The sequence below is a fragment of the Chamaea fasciata genome, unplaced genomic scaffold (assembly GCF_029207755.1).
Source record: "Chamaea fasciata isolate MVZ Bird 193981 ecotype frontalis unplaced genomic scaffold, bChaFas1.0.hap1 SCAF_12, whole genome shotgun sequence".
Lineage (NCBI taxonomy): Eukaryota > Metazoa > Chordata > Aves > Passeriformes > Sylviidae > Chamaea > Chamaea fasciata.
The window spans coordinates 9,224,732-9,245,999 of record NW_027094097.1 but is presented as its reverse complement, the minus strand read 5'-3'; the positions used below and the strand labels follow the sequence as shown (position 1 = coordinate 9,245,999).

General features: G+C 41.4%; 1 protein-coding gene across 1 annotated transcript in view; it reads right to left on the bottom strand.

Annotated features, from left to right (window-relative positions):
• The window catches only part of GLG1 (golgi glycoprotein 1), an 83,077-nt gene that overhangs the window by 32,756 nt on the left and 29,053 nt on the right, over positions 1-21,268 (bottom strand). The window contains exons 2-4 of the mRNA XM_066194435.1: positions 12,145-12,177; positions 9,331-9,417; positions 5,671-5,886 (exon numbers count right to left, since the gene is read on the bottom strand). Of these exons, the coding sequence (XP_066050532.1) occupies positions 5,671-5,886; positions 9,331-9,417; positions 12,145-12,177 (336 nt within the window). The remainder of the gene's footprint in view (positions 1-5,670; positions 5,887-9,330; positions 9,418-12,144; positions 12,178-21,268) is intronic.

The window sequence follows — 21,268 nt, the reverse complement described above, 5'->3', positions numbered from 1 at the left end:
AAGCAGACCATCCACTGCCGTTACAGGAGCATGACTAAGACAGCAGTCTCCATAAAACATGTCCATGACTACTCAAAGCCACACAATTCTCCCCAGTCCTTCTGTTCTGACGTGTGTCCTTACACAGGCAGCCTTTGAGAACTAACAGGAGTTAGTTCTGCTACACTTGGAGCACAAGCAGAATTGGTTTATTACTTGTAAATTATTGTAATTACTTTATTACTTAACTTGTAAACAGAACCCAGAAATATTATAAGTTTTAACGGGCTAAAAGCAGTTTTCCCCTACAATAAAAAAAGAAGGCCAAAAAAAAAAAAAAAAAAAAAAAAAAAAAAAAAAAAAAAAAAGCAGAAAACCTAAAAACCACAGCCCCCAAAACTCCTTATTTTGGTTTGCTCCTTTCTTTGCGTGAGAACTGGCCAATTCCATACACTGAGTAGGTATCTTTGAAGAAATGTAATTATATATCAATAGTGCCTTTAGGACTGAACCGAAAATCTGGATTCTGGGGAATAGCACTCAAGGTATGTTTGCCGCATCACTTAAAATTGCCATTTATCCATAACCACGTCAAACGCAAACACTGTTCTGCAAACTCTCATGGTCAGTTACAGGTAATAACTACAGCTGAGAAGATGTCAAGTGCGAATGATTGAAAACAACCATTTTAAGCCTCTGTGGCACATTTTTTGCTCCTGCCTAAGTGAAGTTCCAGCTGGGAGACAAGGTAGACCAAAGGTACTTTCACTCACCTGCAGCTTTCCCTTGCAAGCTAGCAAGAAGGGCAGAAGGCAAGCTTTTCCTGCTAGGAAAATCAGAAGTTTCCTGGTTTATTGCAGCATGGGTTTAGATTCCTGGTCAGAGCCATATTATATATGTAAGTAAACCTATTTTAATAGGAAATCTGGAAAGCAGTTTTCCATATACTGGATGCTGAATGTTTGCTGCTACACTTTAGGAACACAACATGAAATGGCTCATTTATTGCATTACTTTGCTACTAGAGTTTTCACATTTGGGCAGGCCATCCTGAAGTGCTGGCTACTCCGCTGCCCTGTGTTAGAGCAATTTTAAAACATGTCAGAGTCAATAGAAACACACACAAATGAACCCATCTGGCTCCTGAAATATGCCCTTTCCTCCAACCATCAAACATTTACACACCTCCTTGTGGTGCCCTTAAGGTTCCTGTGCCCACATGACATTGTTTGTAAGATTTACTGGCCTAATCTGGGGTTTACTTTCAGGCAGATCAGGTCCCTGGAGTGCTACTGCTGACTAGTTAAGCAATTTTAAAGAGAGCCTGATTCTTCATTTCCTCAAAAGATCATGGAGACACCCACACTACTGCCAAACAGAGCATGGGACTCTACAAACATGGTGTAGAGAAATATCACTTCAAGCTTTAATTATAGGGTAACACCTACTGTATTTAATATTGTACAATCCCTTCTTGCAGACTGGATGGGAAAACAAATGTGTGTACAGCTGCACTCAATTACCCTAAAGCAGCAAGCAAACAAGGCTCATCCCAAGGATGGCAGGACAACTTTCACACACGCTGGTGGTACCTGCATCACTAACCGGCTCTCCACCACAAGAGATGCCTGTTCCCACCTGCATTCCATGTGCCAACGGTTCTGGGCAGTCAGCTCAGCTTCAGGTCAAGGGTCATCATCCCATTAGTTCACCCAGTCCTGCTCCAGCACCAGCTGCCTGGTGTGTACAAGGGTGAAACGCCTGCTGCAGCTCTGCTGTGGAATGAAACCTAAAAATGATTTTCCTCTCTCCAGCACCCACTCTCAGAAAACCTCCATCGCAGAGATGAAAACCTCCCAAGTTCACTGCAGAAGCCAGGGCTTCTGCAAAACTGTTGACAAAGTCTAGGCCTCATTTTTCTGGAGCAACACACTGAAACACAGGAGATTAAATCTAAAAAGCCGCTTGTGGTTCTTGGAACATAGCTTCACCCCCACTATCAAGTTTTAAATGGAGGATTTTAACTGAAAGTTGTAAATATCTGGAAAATATACTAGATAATTATCTAGTCTGGAGAGCCTTCAAACTCTTCATAGCTTTATGAAAGGATATATCTAGATCCAGAAAAGATACAAGCAGCTTTCCAGTACTGTCCCACAGCACTTTAAGCCACAGAGGAATGGAACTTAGTTCTAAATGTGCCCAAGCAAATCACCTCCCGCACAGCACTGGGAGATTTTAATTCCTATGACTAAAATTCAAACTCCAGGCATGCAGCTTTCGGCCAAAATAGAATTTTAAAAACACTGGGTTTACTATTCGCTTTCCATTAGAAATTTCACTTTCCCTCCAGTACAGCTTAGGCTTTGCAACTGTTGGGGATTTTTTGTCAATTTTCAGAAGTCTCCCAGAAAGGATTTTATCCTGTCTGAAACCTGACACACCTGAAGTACAAGACATCTGTATCTGTTCCAGCTGCAGCCTTGCAGATAGAAGCTAGAAAAGTAACCAAAAGAGAATGAAGAGTAAAAAGAAGCAGCAGGCAGGAGGGTAAAACATAACCTGTCTCATCAGCACAGCACTCTGCACTGGACAATTGTGCCAACCCACTGGAGTCAGAGCAGCCAGGCTATGGAAAACCACCCAAGAGATCTACTGGGAGCTCCAGTTCAGCATTCCACCTGGCTAACCCACACACCAGGGATGCTGGGATGTCTACTGATTTACTGATTCCCAGTACTTCAGATGATAGTACACTGCTATACTAGTACACTGAGTAAACAAAGACTGAGCTGAATGTTATCTCTTCCCATTTCGACTCAGTTTCTTCTGTGTCCAGTACTTTTGTGAAACTAACGAAAGAGAGCAACCGTACTCAAAGCACTTAGAGGTTAAAAAACAAAACAAAAACAAGAAAACAGCGATCTCTTAAGGTATCCTCCTTTGGGAAAAATACTGTTATCTGACAAAGTACTACAAGAGATGTGCAATTGACACTTATGTAGCCTCCATTATGGCAAATAATCAACTATAGCTGGGACATCACAGCTAAATAGCATCCTGGCAACTACACACTACCCACTAGAGTTTGATACAATCTTGAACACAACCAGGATTGGTAAAGTAGTTCATTTCAATCAGCAGCTGAAGAAGAAAAGCTCCACTGCAATTACCCATTTCAATTTCAAATTACATCCCTATTGCATGAAGATAAAACAACTGTTAAATACCAGGAGACCAAATTCATTATGAAACACAACAGCCAACTGGAGAGGTGACTGAAACTATTATTAAATGTTTCTCCTCTAGCTCAAAAGAGATAAAGACACATCCCCCTCACCCCCCAACAGAGGCATGTTAGAAAACTTAAGGCTTTCAAAAGACACATCTACAGTCTTTCTGCTACGTACAGCAAAATGAATTCTTGGGTCAGATCAAGACTTCTAAGCTAAACTTTATTGCTCTTACAGAGCAGAAACCCAATGTGTGAAAAGAAAGCACAGAAACCACCACATCAAAAGCAACAAACTCAGTAAGAATTGAATTCAATTAGGAAGCATCAAGCAAGGTGAAACAAAAAAAGGAAGTACAGAAAAGGAAAATGGTTAGCTAGCAGAGAAGCTTCAAGGGGCAAAGTAATTCCAGATTATCAATTTAAGTGCCTTTCACAGTTAAAAATGCCAGTTTATCCCAGTTACTCTGATGAAGCTATCATACTGCAATCACCTAGCTGCCTGATGTAGATGGAGTTCATGGTCTAGCTGTGCTTATTTCCATAAAAAAAGAGAGAGGGAGAATCTCTTCCCCCATCTTCCTCCTCAGGTGTCCAGGTCCTATTTATTAAATTCACTGTTACCTTCAGTCATACAAAAGGGTAATGACTGTTCCTCTACAGGTAACTCTCAGAAGCTGCAGCGTGGAAATAAAACCTTAACCAGCATCTGATGGAAGCAAATTAGATTTCTCTGAAGCAGCAAAGGGATAGAACAGAACACCAACAAAAGAAATGCTTGCATAGCCATTTATAGCTGTTTCCATAGCAGTATAGAGTACTTCATTTGCTCCAAGTGCCAAGGATGACAGCATAACAAAAGATATATGACAGGCTGCAATGCTTTTACAAACCAAGGCACAATATTCTGGGTTGGGTACCAAGAAAGTGAGGAGGATGCGTGAGCCCTAGTAGAACCCATAGAAGTCCGGTTAGTGATCACTCTGCTACCCCACAGAAACTTGGTGACCCAAAATTTCCCTTTCTCTGGTGCCTTGTGACCTCAGCCAGCCCAGCCATTCTCCCCCCGTCACCTGCCTGAACCAACCAATGTACTGGGTTGTGCACAGTTACCCACACAGACCTGCCCACACTGGCTTCACTCCCACCATATGAGACTGGGTTTATGCTTAAGTCCCCCCTGCTGAATCTCTTCAGCGCTACCACAAGTATTTTAATTTCTTTAAATTTGGTCAAGCCACAGGTAATATGCAGACCTGACATGCAGGATTGATGTTACACTTCTGATTCTATACTGATTGCTAAAAGCAATTTCTCATTCTCATTTCATGAGGTCTTTCAGCCTGGTATTAGAAGACTGCCTTTACTTTATGGAGAAAACAAGATACTCAGCTGTTATCAGTCTGAACCTATAGTGCCTCTAAGTTTCTCCTGCTTCTGTGGTTGCTTTTGTTCTTGTTTCCAGAAATGAGTCCTTGTTTTTGTGCTTTCTGTGGCTCAGCTAAGTCTTTTGGAATACACTAGAACTTAAATTTAACACACTAGCTGCTAATAGGTGTGAATATCTCAAACAACTATGAAAGCCTCTTTTCTTAACCAAAAAAATGTGTATCTTATTGCAACCCCCTTCATTAATACCTCATTTATGAGACTAATTGCTATAAGCATAAAAGCTATAATTTAAAAAGCACTGTAAAAAGTTGATTGGCTAATTTTAACTTTATCCCTAAACATAAAAACTTATCATAGAAAAAGTCACTCATTCCTGCAGCACCACATATTTGCTGCCTACATTAGCTATGCTGAAGTAGACAGGGAAAGACAGTCCCTTGAAAATAATCCCACATCCAGTCACTATAAACTCAACCTCTGCTTAGGTCTCACGGACAAAAGAACACTGATTTAGTAAAAACAGGACAGTACTGGTAAGTGTGTACTACTAAAATGTGACAACACATACCCTGTGCCCTTCAACTGATTTTGTAGGGGCAGAGGAAAGGAGAAGCAAACAGATAAAAGATGTTGATCCAGTCTATCAACTACAGCCTGAGAACGCAGAAAGGGTTATAGCACAGGCATCACCACCTTGATAACCTAACCAGACTGTGAAATAAGCCAAGCAATAGGCCTGCTTAAATCTGTTGTTTGGATTCAGTGTACTAAGTCAAGCTAGAGAGAGCCTCATCAAAGAGACAACTACCTGCCGGATCACCTGTAGCGGGGTGTGGAAAGACAAATTAAAGTCTCTGCATAGCAGTTCCTTACAGAGGAACAAATGCATATTTATTAAAAAGGAACTGCAAACAATCAGGACATCACCCTTTCCAGATAGATGAGATACAGCATGTATTTTCTTAGTTGCCAGTAAGACAGTAATACTGTTGCAGAGCCTCCACACCAGTTTCCTGAAGTGAATGACTTTTACAAGTCTATTGGCAATCTACATGTTCTTTGGATACCTTTTCTCCAGGTCGAATGCTGCCACATTTCAGGAGATTGATGTCAGCTTTGCAGTCATCCATGAAGCCACAAATCAACCGATAATCGCTGAAGATAATAGCTGTCATTTTCGTGATGTACTGATGGCACTGGTACTCAGTGATGTTGCCTCTGTGATCCACCAAACATGACACCAAGAACCCTTTACCAACTGGTTCATCTGCACACTCCTTTATCTGTTAAAAAAAAAGAAAAAAAAAATTACAGTGGCTGCAGCTTATGAATTTAACCATATAAGAAAATCCTCAAAGAAACTTGCATCTGTAGCTTCAAAATCTGCTAGCAAAGAAACCCTCTAGGCTTTAGTTTGATTTTCAGTAAGTCAGAATAATTGAAAATATTTCAGAAATGAGAAATCTCCTGTGTGCCAGCATCCAAAAAAAGCAAACACAGCGACCTTGAGAATTATAAACTCTATTGCTCAATAATAGTCTTTTATAATTACACTGAACCCCTGCAATCAAGTAGACTTGTAGGAAAAATGCTAGTTTGACAAACCTTTATTTAGAAAGCTGAGCATATTACAACATCTCTAAATCATACTTAGACCCCCATTAGCCACCTGACCTTGCACAATGTAAGATTTTGTCCAGAAGTGAGACTGATTCAAAACTCAACACTATTTATGGAACCGTTTATAACTTGCTAGGAGATGAAAAATACTATAAAGGAAAATCCTCATCAAATCCTTTTCTATGAGGCTCTTGCATGAACTGATTGTTGGTACTAAAACCATTTTACTCAGTGGTCTAAAAAAAGTAAAAATCACAGCTAACCGAAGCCGAAAGCTGCGCGGAGATTGGAAAAGCAGCGTACAAGAACAGACAAGTCCCCAGTATAAATCACAGCCTGCACTGCTCAGGGAGGCAGACAGGCCAAACCCGTCACCTCTGGAAGTAAAAGATGCAGGCAGTTTTGACAGTGTCTTTCCAAAGGAAGGGGAAAACATGGTTACTTATCAGTTAAGGACAGTCCCTGGAGGAATCTTTCGATAGGAGCAGTGCAATGCCTTGCTCTAAGGAGCACCGAGACTACACAGCTCTCTAACCCTGGCAAACCCATGCTGAAACACTCGCTCAGTTCTAGTGGCCCCTGCTCAGCAGTGTGCTGAAAACTGCAATCATAATGCTGCAGGAAGAACCCCTGGCAGGCAGACACTAAAGTTCAGTGCTGACAGGTTTGCAAGGAATAGATACATGGGCTGACTTGATTGCATCAAAGATTTGTCCCTGTAAAAATACTGAAGGGCTCATCAATCTCAAGGAAGATCTATGGCAATCAATAATTCTGACAGTTTCAGATAACAAGCAAGGGCAGCACTAAGGGAACAGGCAGGAAACCATTTTATCGGTTCTCAAATACCAAGTTGGAATATTTATATTGGAAATTTTAAAAAATGGAGAGCTGTCTCTAGGAAGATATATTCTAATTCAAACAAGGATAACTCAGGGCACCCTGTGACAGACTCACACAGGTCAGACTAGATGAATAAAACAGATCTCTGCCTCAGTTTATGAGGCCATTACTTTCTGTGTGACAAAACATTCAGTATTTTAAACATCATTATCTGAAGGCAGATGTAGGCTGGTGAAACATTTTATATTTAATCTAAATAGCTACTAGAAAAACAGTTACTAAGGTCAAAGTAATTGTTACAGATAAGGTGTAAAATACATTTTGAAGTGAAAACACGTTGCAGCCTGAACATGACAGAGTTGAGCAAGTGTTCTCTGAGAAAGCTGCATTTTTGGTTTGGCTCTACTTCAGCTCAAGTACCATGAGCCAAACCAGCACAGAACAGCAACATGCTGTTTTGGGAAGAGCCTGGCTTTGGAAACAGCTTCAGAGCTCCATGGCCTGAGCCAATGAACTGCAGAAAAGACCAAGCTAACATGATATTGCCAGACCACTTCTGAAGCAACAACTGTTATCTGGTAGCCAACTATAATTCTAGGTTAAAGCTCTTGCCAGAACTTATAAAAGCCACAACAGCTGAGAAGAAAATAAATTGGAATTTAGAAATGTACTTACCTGATAAAATTAAAGGTGCACTTTTCAGAACATACCCATACCCAGTTGGGTCAGTCACCATTTCCCAAATGACTTTTTCTAGGAATTGCTCTTCTAGTTGTATTTTGTCTTAGTGCAAACCAATACTTTAAACAGAGCTCATTCACCCAAAAAGTCACCTATACCTTTTAGTGGCAATTTAAGGAAAATACGAATAGATTAATGTTGAACGGGAGGAGTATATGCCCACTATATATCTGTTTTAAAGAGTTCTGTAGAAGTACCTTTAAAAAATATTACTGGAATGGTTTATGCACCTGCCTCAGTATTAAACACCAGAAGATTAAACGTGAGATTATTGCTCCTTATCTAACCTTTTTCTTTAACTAAAAACCACTCACCAAATGGCAAAATTCTAAAATTATGTATACTCTTCCCACCGCTTTTAAACATAATATCCCAGATTTACAGGGCATCACTTACAGCAATGCCACACTGGCACTGTATAAAAAGGGTAATAAATCAGACTATTAAAAGAGTATTTTCAAGAATGCCTTGGTTGTAAAAATCCTGCAGCAGCCATATGACATAAACCAGAAAAACGCGATCTTTTCTATGATCGCAAAAAAGTGGGATTCAACAGATTTGGCAGTGTTTGCTTTTGGGAGTTACCAAACCAACTACAACACAATCCTTAGATGCAAGCTGTCTTCCACTATTTCATCTTCTAGCCTTCTTTAACAAGAATTTTTTTGATTTCTCCTTTACACTAAACAGCTTACACTAGAGCAGACTACACATTTTTTTTTAAAGGCAAGTTTATGGCTAGGTCACATTATATTGCTGGATATACAAACAATGCTTTTGAGAGCATGGCTTAGTGACTAAATTAAGTTCAGCTGAAGCCTGTACAGCTGCAGAGAGCCTTGCTTCCACTGCTTCCCTGAAGTCTAGCTGAAAAACACCACAAACAGGGGAAGAGACCTCGGCTCAGCTAGTTTCCCCATGAGCACACAGCCTCAAGAGCTCAAGCACGCGCACAAGGAAAGAAAAATGATTGATCAAGTCATCTTTGAAACTGGACTGAGGTGAGTAGATGCATGAGATACAGAAGACGAACTCCCAGCACAACCTAAAAAGAGGAAGTTCCTAACATAGTCTCCTTGGAGTAACTACCCTTTGAAACTTGAAAAAAAAAACCTTCAAGTTGATTATTATCTGATGTCTGTGTGCTTATCCCTTCTGCTAGCAAGACAGAGTCTAAAACCAGCCTTATGTTAAAGTCAGCAGAACTCCTGTTCCAGCAACACTCTTACAAATGTCAAACACATGATAAAGAGGGGACAAATCCAATTCACAACCGATTTCTGACAAAAGGTCTGGTAGGAGCTGGTGGGTTGTTAATTCAGCATTTCTTTATCCCATCCCTTTGGCTGGTACCACTAAGGTACCTGGCTTCTTCAGCAAGGAGATTGAATTAATTACAGGTACAAATTTGGTATATGATACTAGAGCTTTCCCAAATCACTATTCACATGTTAATTCACTATCACAAAGAAACAGAAAAGCCTCAGTGCCACAAGAGCAGCCATGCCTTCCTCCTGGCTTACCTCAGCAATAGTGGACTTGCAGACTTCTCTGGCCACGGATTCAAACTTTGGATCAGTAGTCAGGTTCAGCTTGTAGTTCCACAAGAGCTATGGAGAAAGCATTTGTAGAAAGGGAGCTTAAGAGCTTTCCATGGAGAATAACAAACATTTTGCTTCAGAAAACAATGAAACACCATTTATACCAAATCTCTATCATCATCCTTCTACAGTGAAATGATCAATAATAAAATAGTCTCCTCGACAACACGTTTGTCCCTTCATTTCAGCAATAATTTTCTCATACTGAACAAATTCAGGCTGTCAGAAATCTCTGTAAGGTCATGAGCAGACTCATTAAAAGCAAAGATAACAAATGAAGAATACTTCATACCTGAAAGGATAAAACAAAGCTTTAACTTGCTACCTGCCGTATACTTAGCAACACCTTTAGCCGACCACACCTTTGTGTGCCAGGGTGTGTCTGCCTGATGCAAGTGAACTGAACAAATTAATTCCTCAATATGAGCAGATGTCATGCTGAAAACCTTATAAAAACCTAGGAAGAAAGGCAGGAGACAAAGCAGCTTGATTCTTTAGTGAGGGCCAAGACAACTTTTTGGATGCAGCTATATTCCAGACCTACAGGAGGTTCTCTTTTGCTAAGCAAAATGATACATTAGAGCTTAGACTGCAAAAACGCCTAAAGATGACTGTTCTTCCAGGGGCCAGCAATGAGCTCATGGAGCCTCAATGCACAGGGTCATTGTGCAAGAATCAGTCTTGGGCAAGTTACACCCTGTAGATATACACACACATCCCAGACGTCCTCCTGAGGTACCATCAAGTTTAAATACAGGGTAGGGTCGCGAAATCTCAATAAATTAATAGCTGAAGCGTTGCCTGATTGCTCTATTAGCTCATCTGTTTTTCCAGGAACTTAAGTTGCATTTAAACATTTTTCATTAACCTAAAGATTAAGAAGTTTTAAAAATTAATTTTAAAACCTCTGCCTTTGTGAAAATTTAATATCAAAAAGATAAAATTTGGTCAAACTTTTACTTCAGCATTTCAATTATACACAAAACACTGGGAAAACAATCACATGCTCTACACAAGTTTCACACCCACTCCCGGAGGGTGGAAGCACGGAGAGAGAACCAAAATCAGCGTGAGCATAATTGCACCAACTTCCACACCTCTCATGGTTTTGGAGCTGTGAAAAGTTTAAAAAGGAGGTGATGGGAAATTAGGGTGTTACAGATGGAGTAAATTGTAAACATGAAGTTCAATAGGTAAAAGTGAATGAATAGGGAACCTGTCCTTGCAGAGAGCGCTGTCGGTCTCTCCCAGGCAGAACTGGAAGCACAAGAATGAGGACACAAGATGAGAATCCATCTCTGCATTTTTTATCTCACACTTTGGAGAGTCTCAAAATGAGATGCTCTCCAAATGAACCTTCCTACAAACAGAAAGAAGGTTAAACTTGCAGCTTAAAACTCCTGATTTTCGCACTAGGCAGTATTTTCCAGGGGATGATCAGCAATTGTACTGCGGAGAGAGGCAAAGAAAACATTTGGACATGAGACAATCTCTGTGGTATGGCTTTTTATCACCTCCCTTCAATTTCTGCCTGAGAAAATGAGACTTAGCCCACAGTTCTTATTTGTGAATGGCTTCCATAATCCACATCCGCCCAACATTTGCCTTGAAGCAGAGATGCCATCACTTAATCCAGCGGAAGAAAGATCTAACTTTGATAATTCTCAATTTCTTCTTCATTCAGGTAATTTTTGCTGGCACATTTAAATGTCAGGCAGATACATTTTAATTACTGGAGTTTTCTCTTTTTGAAAAAGACTTAAACAGAAACATGTGCCCTTCATCAGATCCAACCCTGCACAACAGAGAATTGCAGCTGCCAACGAAGTCAGGCAGTGCTAGAGGTTAATTTATAAACACAGTTGGAAATTACTAGTTGTACAGCATGACCGGGTTTCATCTCTGGAATATATCTTCCAATAATAAAGCAAAATACAGCTTCTCAAGCATCCAAAATCAAGACTGTCACTGAGGCGTGCACTTGTCTGTCTGTGTTCAGGGCTAACCAAGCAATTAAGGATCTTGATATGGTGTATGCTGACAGACTGGAAATGAGAAAAACCAAATGGAACCTAATACCAACCTCAGCAATGAATTTTCTCTCTCTCTTTTTTTTTTTTTTTTTTTTTTTTTTTTTTTTTTTTGAGAGAGAGAGTGAGTCTTGGGATTTGAAGAGTCAGCTTGACAGCCCAAAAACTGGCTAATAGTTTGCTCACTGTACAACACTGTGCTGAGAGGAAATCTGTTCTAAAACCAGCCAAGTGTCTCAAACTGCCTCTAAATATCACACCCCCACAGCATTTTCCAAGCGAGTCTAAGAATTTAGCAGCTGTGAAAGTAATACAGAAGGTGTCAACAGCTGAAATTAAGAATTTAAATTCAGTACTGCTCATATCTTTCCCAAAAGGAACACATCACATTGCTCCCAGTAACTCACGGGAACCACCCCCCAATTATAAAACAGGAAAGACGTCTGCTATCCTCCCCTGATAGAGAAGTACAGTTTATAAAGTTCTTAGAAATGTTCCACTCTGAAGTCTCCTTTAAGACCAATGTGGTTATACTGGGTTAAAGAAATCACCTTGTGTTCTTCCTCCAAAGACCAGTACAGAAACCCAACGTGTCTTGATTAACACCCTTTGCAAAGTACCAAACTATGCAAAATACCTCAGGTTCACAAGGGATAGGAGGTGAAAATGCCATAGCTAGAGAATGAATAAACAAAGCAATACTTACGTGATTGCAGTCTGAAGAGATTTCATTATCTGGCTGAAAGGAGAAAGAAAAGGAGTGTCAGTTTACTACCAGGGTGATGCATTTAACAGAGAAGAGTCTAAACTTTTGAAACTAAAATACTGTCAACTCTTTTCCACTGTAATAAACAACTTGACACAACTGACAGGAAATTTTAAAATCTGCACCACAAGAGTGATGATACCTAATTACCAAAAAACCGAACAGGTACTTTAGACACTATGCTGTATTAATAGAACAAACAGCACAAGAGTAGCAGCATTTATGTAGACACTGCAAAAACATAATGAATGCGCTGGCATCTGCCACAATTGCCCAAACTAAGAAGGCAAAAAAGCACCCGTGGGAAAACAAAGAGGTAGGAGAAGAATTTTAAAGAAAAATTAGCTTGGTGCATACAACTGAAGGACAACGGTAGGACTTGCCCCCCCTCCCCCAGACTGAAATGTTCATATTCTCCATTTGAGAAGTCACATCTTTTCTTTCAATTGTACATAAAAGGGCTGGTTCAAAGCAGCCCCAGGATTAATACTTTCAACTGTGAGAAACTGGTGACATCCAATATTCGTAAATCATTTCAAAACATTCATTATATTCTCCTGGGGAGCTCCTTTGGAAAGAACTCTGAGTGCAAACCATCCCGTTCTCCTTTCAGCCTGAGTAGCTCTCACAGTGAAGAGTTCCTTGAAAAAAGTTAATCATAGAAACTCCGATCTCCTCTCCACAGCAGAACAGCACAAAATCACCTGGCTGTCACACCCACAGAAAAATCAACTCTGACTCACAAAGTCTCTGCTTCTACTAATACTTAAGATGCCAGACATGCTTTAAGAGCCCAAAGATACAAAACCACTCTAAGCTTAAACACATCATTGACACTGAGATGTTAGACCTCAGGGATCTGACATAAGAGAACCAGCATTTCAGCAGTTTTGGAAGCAAGCAGAGCTTTTCAGCGCAAGCATTCGCTGCTGCACAATCTGCTACACCAATACTTGTACCACTGGTGCTTTGGGGAACATGAACACAAGTTTATGAGGAAAAAAAGCAAGCCTGGAAAACGTTTCCAAGCTCCTAATTACAGTCATTATTAACTAAAGCACTTTTATTTTTTACAGCAGTAAGTGGCAGAAATCACCTCTCCACTTTGAACATAAAAAATGGTACCTGAAGGATTACAGTAATTAATTGCAGTTTGGTCAGACTGACATGATCTAAAACTGTATCTCCCAAAGTAATTATAAATTTGAAAATTTGGACATCAACTTTCTTTTTAAAAGACTACCAGATGTCTGCTAGTTATCCTCAGACTGCCAAACTGATTCTTTCAACTGAAAACTAAGATGCCACCCAAATTGCTCTGTTTTACAGCAGCCTCTAAGATCAACAATGTTGTGGCTTACAAAGTGTACTTTCCTCAATTTTCTGCACTCATCCCACATCCTTCAGCAACAGATGAAGGTTTTAGACTACTTTCAAAAGCTGGGAGGCAGAGTGCCCCCCACTGAAATTGCTGTCTCAGTCTTTTAGTCAAGGATAGTTTCTTTATAAAAATATATAGACTAGCACTGGAATTCTGCTGTAGAGGATAGGGCTTCCTAACACATTTGCAGGCAGGAGAATTTGTAAGGGTCAGAGAGCACTCCCACAAAACCCTTCAGGGTCACTTCAATTATTTTTGTACCCTCCAACTTGGTAACCTTTTCTTCAGATCCACCAAAGATTAAAGCTCAGGTTTTTTTTCTGGAAAGATGAACCCAAATGTTAACACAACAGTTCTCACTGACTTAAGAAGCTCAAACAAGATTTTCTTGATGTACACAACAATAAAATGTTACACAGTGAAATTCCAAACTTCTCTGTGCTCTGCAGCAAACCTCAGCACTGTGAAACAAAATCTACCCTTATTCTTCTGAGAAGATTAATGAAACTTAAATGGGACTTTAACTAAGCTTCAGTACTGCATTCATTCACAGCTCAGTACTTAAATATGCAAAGTGATTATTATCTAGCCAATAATCCTTTCAATGTGGAACAAGATGACCCCCTGCCAGCTAAGAGCTGCGATCCTTCATCCTTGTTACCAATGGAAGTGTTGTAGAGGTGGGTTCTCACGCAATGCTGACATGCTTCTCCCTGTTTCAGTGAAGCAACAGGAAAAAAACAATCCTTTTAGCTTCCGTTTGAGAAACTGAAGGTCTGAGTTTGAAGAAGGGGAAGAAAAATATCTCCAGTGCAATCCACATTCGTTCTGCCTTGCTAACACCTGTGGCCCTCTGTCCACTATAACCACCCAAGAAACCTTCCAGAAGAGCAGTTTCAGAACTATATGCAGTAAGAGTCATGAAAGAAAAGTAAGTTTCAAATTACCACTAAGGGAAGTTGAAGAGCAAGAAAAGCTGCATTGTGTCAGTCCCACATGGTGAGCTCGTGGAACATGGATGCTCAGAAGACCCCCAGGGCAAGGGGAAGGAAGAGCAGCCAGACCAGCACCACATGCAAGTCAGGGCATTTTAGGAGAGAAAGCTGATGGTAAGGACATTCCACCAATTAGCACGAGAGAAGGACTCCTCTTACATCTCCAAACTGAAGGATTAGGAACAGCTTTTACAGAAAATGTGTGTGCCTCTGGGCTCATCTGGGCTCACAGAAGCTTTTGCTGTTTAGCAGCTTCAGTAGGAATATATTACCTCCCTTTACAGTTCTCTAAAAAGTTCTCCAAACTCGGTCGCACGCTAACATTCACATTCCAGAGTACAAACACCACTTCCTACCTCCCTGGGAAAGCAGAGTTTAGAACAAGTACCAAGTATAAGAAAACCTGAGCAGAAAAAGCATTTTCTTCCATACAGCCACAAACAACAGCCACAAATCACACTGCATTAGTGTTATGAAGTCCACAGAAAAATTCAAAGGTTCGTGTGAAATCCTGTCACCACCAGACTGAAGTCATCAACACCGCCGTGTTTAGAAGTGCCTTTTCCCATCGACGAGATAGATCTCAACTCACTGAAGCAAACCACGACAGTTATCCATCCCTTTCCAAATCTCTCTGCTTTGGCAGCAGTGTAAAACTAGGTCAAAACTACACAGCAAGTGAGCAGCCCACCACCACTACGCAGGCCCGAAGGGCCACAAGGTGTTGGTGCTTTAGCAGCAGAAAAGGACCATCATCACACTGGGAGCCATAGGAACAGGTAATGGTGACTGAACCAGTGTCATGCATCACCGTCCAGTGCACAGCACACTTCCTAGGGTGCAGTTACAGCCACTCCCTCAGTGACAGTCAGAGACCCCTCCAGCTGGGTTTACAAAATACATCTCATTTGGTCTTACTGCATCACATCCTGGATAAAGAAAAATAATTCACACCATGGGATTTTGAGAAGCAAGCTAAGTATGCTCATCAACTGATGTGGGTGAGAATGGTGAGGCCAGTTGCCCAAAGAAGCTGAGGATGACCAGTCCCTGGAAGTGCTCAAGCCCAGGTTGGATGAGGCTTGGAGCAACCTGGCCTAATGGAAGGTGTCGCTTCCCATGACAGGAAGTTGGAATGAAGAGACCTTTAAGGTCCCTTCCAACCCAAACTGTTCTACAATTCTGTGGAAGTCAAGGTCTTGGGAAAACTCTGCCAGGATTATTTTAAATCTCCAGCATTAAGATTCCTTTGCTTCCTTGCAAAAGTCAGGCAAATGAAAGAGTGTGAAGTCAACTGCCCAGGTGCCTTAATTCCCAGAATTTAATCCCTTCTGAGCGCAGAAGACAGGCTAACAGGAGACATTTCCACTATTCTTTTAAGGCAAGAACAGCAGTGAACTTGTTGAAAAGTCAAAACCAGGCATATCTCAGATACTAACAATGAATAATCTTCAGACATTGAAGACAACAGTGTTTGGACCTGCTCAGGCAAAAGCCGTCAAAAATCAACATGAAGGAAACCAACAAAATAAAAAGGCAATTGGCTAGTGGATGGGAAAAACCCAGTAGATGTTCTACCCCTAAATTCGGGAAGATTGCAAAAACCTCAAGCAAGTCAATTAGGAAAATACGTTAATGAAAGCAGCCACATTGCTACAAAAGAGAGGGTAGACAAAAGTCCAGCCAGACTGTGGGTGGTCTCCAGTTTAATGCACTGTCACAATTATACTACAGAGGATGGTGCACACAGACAAGATGTACAGCTCACTTTTTGGGTTTTTCACTTTGATCTAAACAAACACATTTATCACCAGGATCTGCAGAGAAATGGTAGAGTGGGCCTGCTGACCTAGAAACATCTAAGAAGGAGGACAGTGAGCTGATAAAGGGACAATTGGCTTCTTAGCTGTGTCCCTCCCACAGATAACAGCCATCTCTTCACACCAAACACACCCAGCCAGGATGGCAAACTCACAATAAAGTGATTCAATCCTCAGGTATCCAGCTAGGTAGACTTGCTGGACACCTGGAAGGTGCACAGGCCATATGCAAGGCAGGGATCAAGGAGACATCTGGTGGAGCCACCCTCCTGCAAACATGATCCCTTTCTAATGCAACCACTAGAAAATATCCTGCAGAAGACTATCTGGAAACATGAGGAGATAGAGTAGTCTAGGCAAGAATCAACACAGCTTTTGTAAAAGAAAAACCACACATCACATAACCACCCATGCTTCAAACCTACTGAAACATCCTGGAGTTCTGAGCCAAGAAGCATATGGCTACAGTAAACGGTTTTCACACATCCTGCAATCCTGAAAAAGTCATGTGTGATAGGAAAGTTAAAACCAGTGATAGTTTTAGTCCAAAACAGATGAGAAGATGTCAATTACACATTTAGTGAGCAATGAAAGTTAAACTTGCTAAGCCAAGCTTGAAATATTCTAATGCCACTGAACTCTCAGTACTAAAAACAAACCTTGTGTTGTCATGTCAGCAAAAAAACTTTATATTTATCATCCATGCTTTGAAAAGAGCCACTTTAAAGCATGGTAACTGTGGATGTATCATGCACCGAAGTTGTAAGCTCTTAGGTTCCATATACTTTGCTTATTTCATATAAATATTTTTTCCCAGTTACAAACAGAGCTGAAGTCTGCAAAGCAGCAAATCATTTACCCAAATAATTATGTCCACATTGTGTTAGGAGTTCCTACGTTATGCAAATGTATTACTCCAAGATATACACAAACACCAAACCACCTCCAAAACATACACATAACTTTGTGTATAAAAATCAAACTATCAGGACCAGCAGCAATTTCTTTAGTCATCTGGCACACACAGACCAAGTGGCACATCATTCCAAACATCAAATTCTGCTACTTTTTAAAACTGTTTTAACTGAATTCTACATTCCACAAGCTTTTCCACCTTTGCTGACCTTTTATATCCTCCAGGGGTGTGACACTATTACAATAAGTATGCCTATTCAGAAAAGGTAGCACAAAGCAACATCAAAAAACCCCAGCACAACACGTGTGTCTCTCTGGCTCAGAAAGGAGACAAGGATGAAGCAGGCCTTGTCCCCTGCTACTTTGAGGATCCACTGTTCAATATCGGCCTTCAAACACCAAGAATGCTCAGCAAGTCCTACTCTTTCTGTTGTAGCTTTGATAGGAAGTCAAAAGTGATTTGCTTTTTTCACATTTGACATTAAGTAAGGTCTTCAGTAGGCTATGTACCTTTCCTGCACAGCAGAGACCCCTCCCTGGGCAAATACCAAAGGCAAGAAAAGCACAGAAAATGTTCAAATTTTAATTCCAGTGCATCAGAAGGCGCAATTTTAAGGAAACAAGGATTCCATTTGCCTGACTGGCCAGGTATCTTTGCTGGCTCTTCCCAGCAAATCACTTTCTCTGATCTGGCTGCTCCCACCCATGCAAAGCTGCAGGATGGCTGCTCACAGGCTGCACAGCTGCTCTGTGCTGGAAGTGCCACAGCCTTCTCACACAAGCTATTCTTGTCCCTGCTGCTTCTGCCTCCCTGCATAGGGGACTCTAAAGCCCCTAAGCCCTCTCAGCCTTTCTCCTTTCAACACAGATTCACACATCAGAGTATTGAAATCAACATTCCAACCGTCTGCACAATCAAAGCAAATTTGCCCCAGATGTTTGGTTGCTCTTCCCTTCCCTCTCTTCCTCCTCACAAAGGCTTTCCAGGCAGCCCCAATGAGTTGTGGAACAAGACAGACCTTGAAATTATGGGTTTGCCACCTAAGTTTGGCAGCACTGCTACCAGATATAATGTTTCCCACAACACTCCTCCACAACGGAGCTCTGCTGCTAAGCATAGCACCGACACTGAGCTGCAGATCCCGCCAGGAGGTTTCAGGATTTGCTCCTGGAAAGCTCTCTCACAATGCCAGAAAAAAGCTTCAGAGACCAAAAGGCATGCAAGGATGCTGGTAGAGTCACAAGAGAGGATAAAAAGAGAAGGGAAGGAGAGCTGTTGTCCCACCAACCAAGGTGACAGGGAGACTGCTGTCTTCCTCATCCCTGTAGTTGAATCAAGCTCATTGCACCATCCAAAACTCAGCAAATCAACAGAAAACTGTCATTTTAGAGTTTTCTGCCAGGTTAGTACAAATGGGCTTATGGAAGAGTCCCCCCAGCACCAGTGAGCTCACTAGGAACGCACAGTGGCATCTCCATCTGCAGCATCAAGCAGTCCACAAGACAACATTATTTTCAAACTACCTTTCTGGATGGCATTCTGCCTTAACCCCAACCAGAAACGCCCCAGATAAATTTTACAGTATTCCAGTAAAGAATCAATAGCATGAGCATCAGCAGTACTGCACAGCATCCGCTGGTGATGCAGAGACAAGCAAGCCAAGAAAGAAATGGAGGTCTCAAAAAATAATTCCAGTGCAACAGCTGATGATGAGCTTTTATCAAATATGTTCATAACCTCTTTGTAAGTCATAATCTCTTTGTAAGTCATAATCTCTTTGTAAGTCAAATTCTATGACTTATTCTCAATACGGAGACTTCACATCTTTTGACACTATATCCCCTATAGTACCCCAACTTGAACTTAACTTTACAGAAAGCTTCCAATAAGCCACTAAGAGTTCACAAGCAATATTCAGTTTTACACAAAATAAAAGGCTGTTGGACATGGAGTGGTAAAGCCCCTGTCTCCAAAGACGAAAGCACTGTTCTAACCATGCTTTGCTCTTCAGAGAATCGTGTTTTGGCTGCACATGGCCTGGAACCAGAGAAATCCTTTGTAAATGAGTTTTGTACAGGAGCTAAGGAAACAGTTCACACTAAAGCTCCATGTACCAAAGCAGAGAAGTGCAGGTTTCAGAGCAAACACTGCTTAGTCATCGCCCCGCTCCCACAGCCCAGAGGAAGGAGTGCTGTGCTGCAGAGCAAAGCCAAGAAGCACTGATATTCCCCCCTTGGCAGCAGCTCCATTACACCATCATTGCTGGAGAGCACCTCTAACCAGTACCAGGCTCCCCTGCCAAGGGCTATTGCTTCATTCAGCAGACTGAACAATGCTCTCAGCACTCCACCAGCCAATATTCATATTTGTCTTTGTTATTCAACATGAGGGCTCATGACTTCAATTTTCCACACTGAAAGCCATGCAGTGCTCCCAAGGATCCCCTCACAGGAGTATTTTCCTCCCCCTCTTCCAGCAAGGCACATGTGTCACATCAACCAGGCACCCATCCTCACCAAGGCGCAATACAATAAGCGTCTCCTGCCCCTGTTCAGGGGCATGAGCAGCACTTTAATCCGAACGATTTACATTCACGCATTCCACCTCCAAACCAAAATAAGACGAGCATCCAAACAGGTGGGAAGCAGACTCTGCTATTTTTAACTTCTGCCAGCTATTCTGTTTAGAGGCAATAAAAATCAAATACCTCAGAGAAGCCACTTCAGCCTTAACCACAAACCACAAGAAGAACAATTTTATTTTGAAGTCTTCCCTTCTTCCTTCAGGACAGTGGCAAGAGGCACAATTCCATTTAACATTGCTACTTCCAAAACATGATGGATGTTACATTACACTTGGATGAACAGGCCTGTAGAGGCTCTTACACTACACCCAGCACCAGTCCTTGGCTGTCACAAGAATAGGACTATTTTAATCTTCAGCATGGTGTATATTGCCCAGAATTCCCATGCAATATCCAACATCTGTTTTGTTATCTGGAAATGCCAAGAAGAGGGTCAGGATGTACCAAGGGGCCCCACATACCAGCTTTCCAATGCTACTACCCTGCAAGAGATTTTCTGAAAGTACAAATCTCCTGGACCCTGGCTGTGAGATGAAATGTGATGGGGAAGTCTCCCTCAAAAGCAAGAGCATCCTGAGTTCAGCCAGTGTTCAGACACTCCTAACAGCTGGATTTGAAACTTTACACTGGAATTTTCTTCAGAAGATCTGCAGGGGCACAGCACATCACTCGATTCTTCACTGCAGTGAGAAGCAGGTGAAGAACAAGAGTCCCGAGTAGGGAAACTCCCCACTGTTAAGATAAACTGTTTCAGTTCTTCTCTCACTTAAGCTCTAACTACAATCACTGACTTTATCATCCCCTGCACGTGTCAATGTGATCATGGTACTATTCAAACACACACAAAAAAAATCTATGACAAATGCTCAACGACCAGGGCCAGCCACCAGCCTTCCTCAGCCAAGTCCATCCTGTCTTTATTACAACGTTGGAAAAGCTGGAAAAGTTGTAAGTATTGTACAGCTGCCGAGAGAATCCAATAGCAACTTGAGGCTCCCCAAGACTCTGGTGACAGCAATGGAAACACTGACAGGACATGTCCCAGTGTAAGTTCATTATGTCAAACATAACATGGGAGCTGAGAAGAGCCATGTCAAGTCAAAAGCCAAACAAGCCCTTGACACCACTAACAATGGCCAGAAGCCAGGATTTTAAAATACTTTAAGAGAGGTTTACTTTTAAAATACTTTAAGAGAGTTTCCCCATGCCAGGAAAAAGCCAGACTTGCTATGTTATTCATTCTCCAATTCTTCCAAAGAAACTCCTCCATTAAAAACTTTCTGGTTATTCAAAAGAAAGCAGACCATTACAACAGAGAGGCAAATATAAATTCATTTAAGGAACAACACTGCACTTGTACACAGTGAG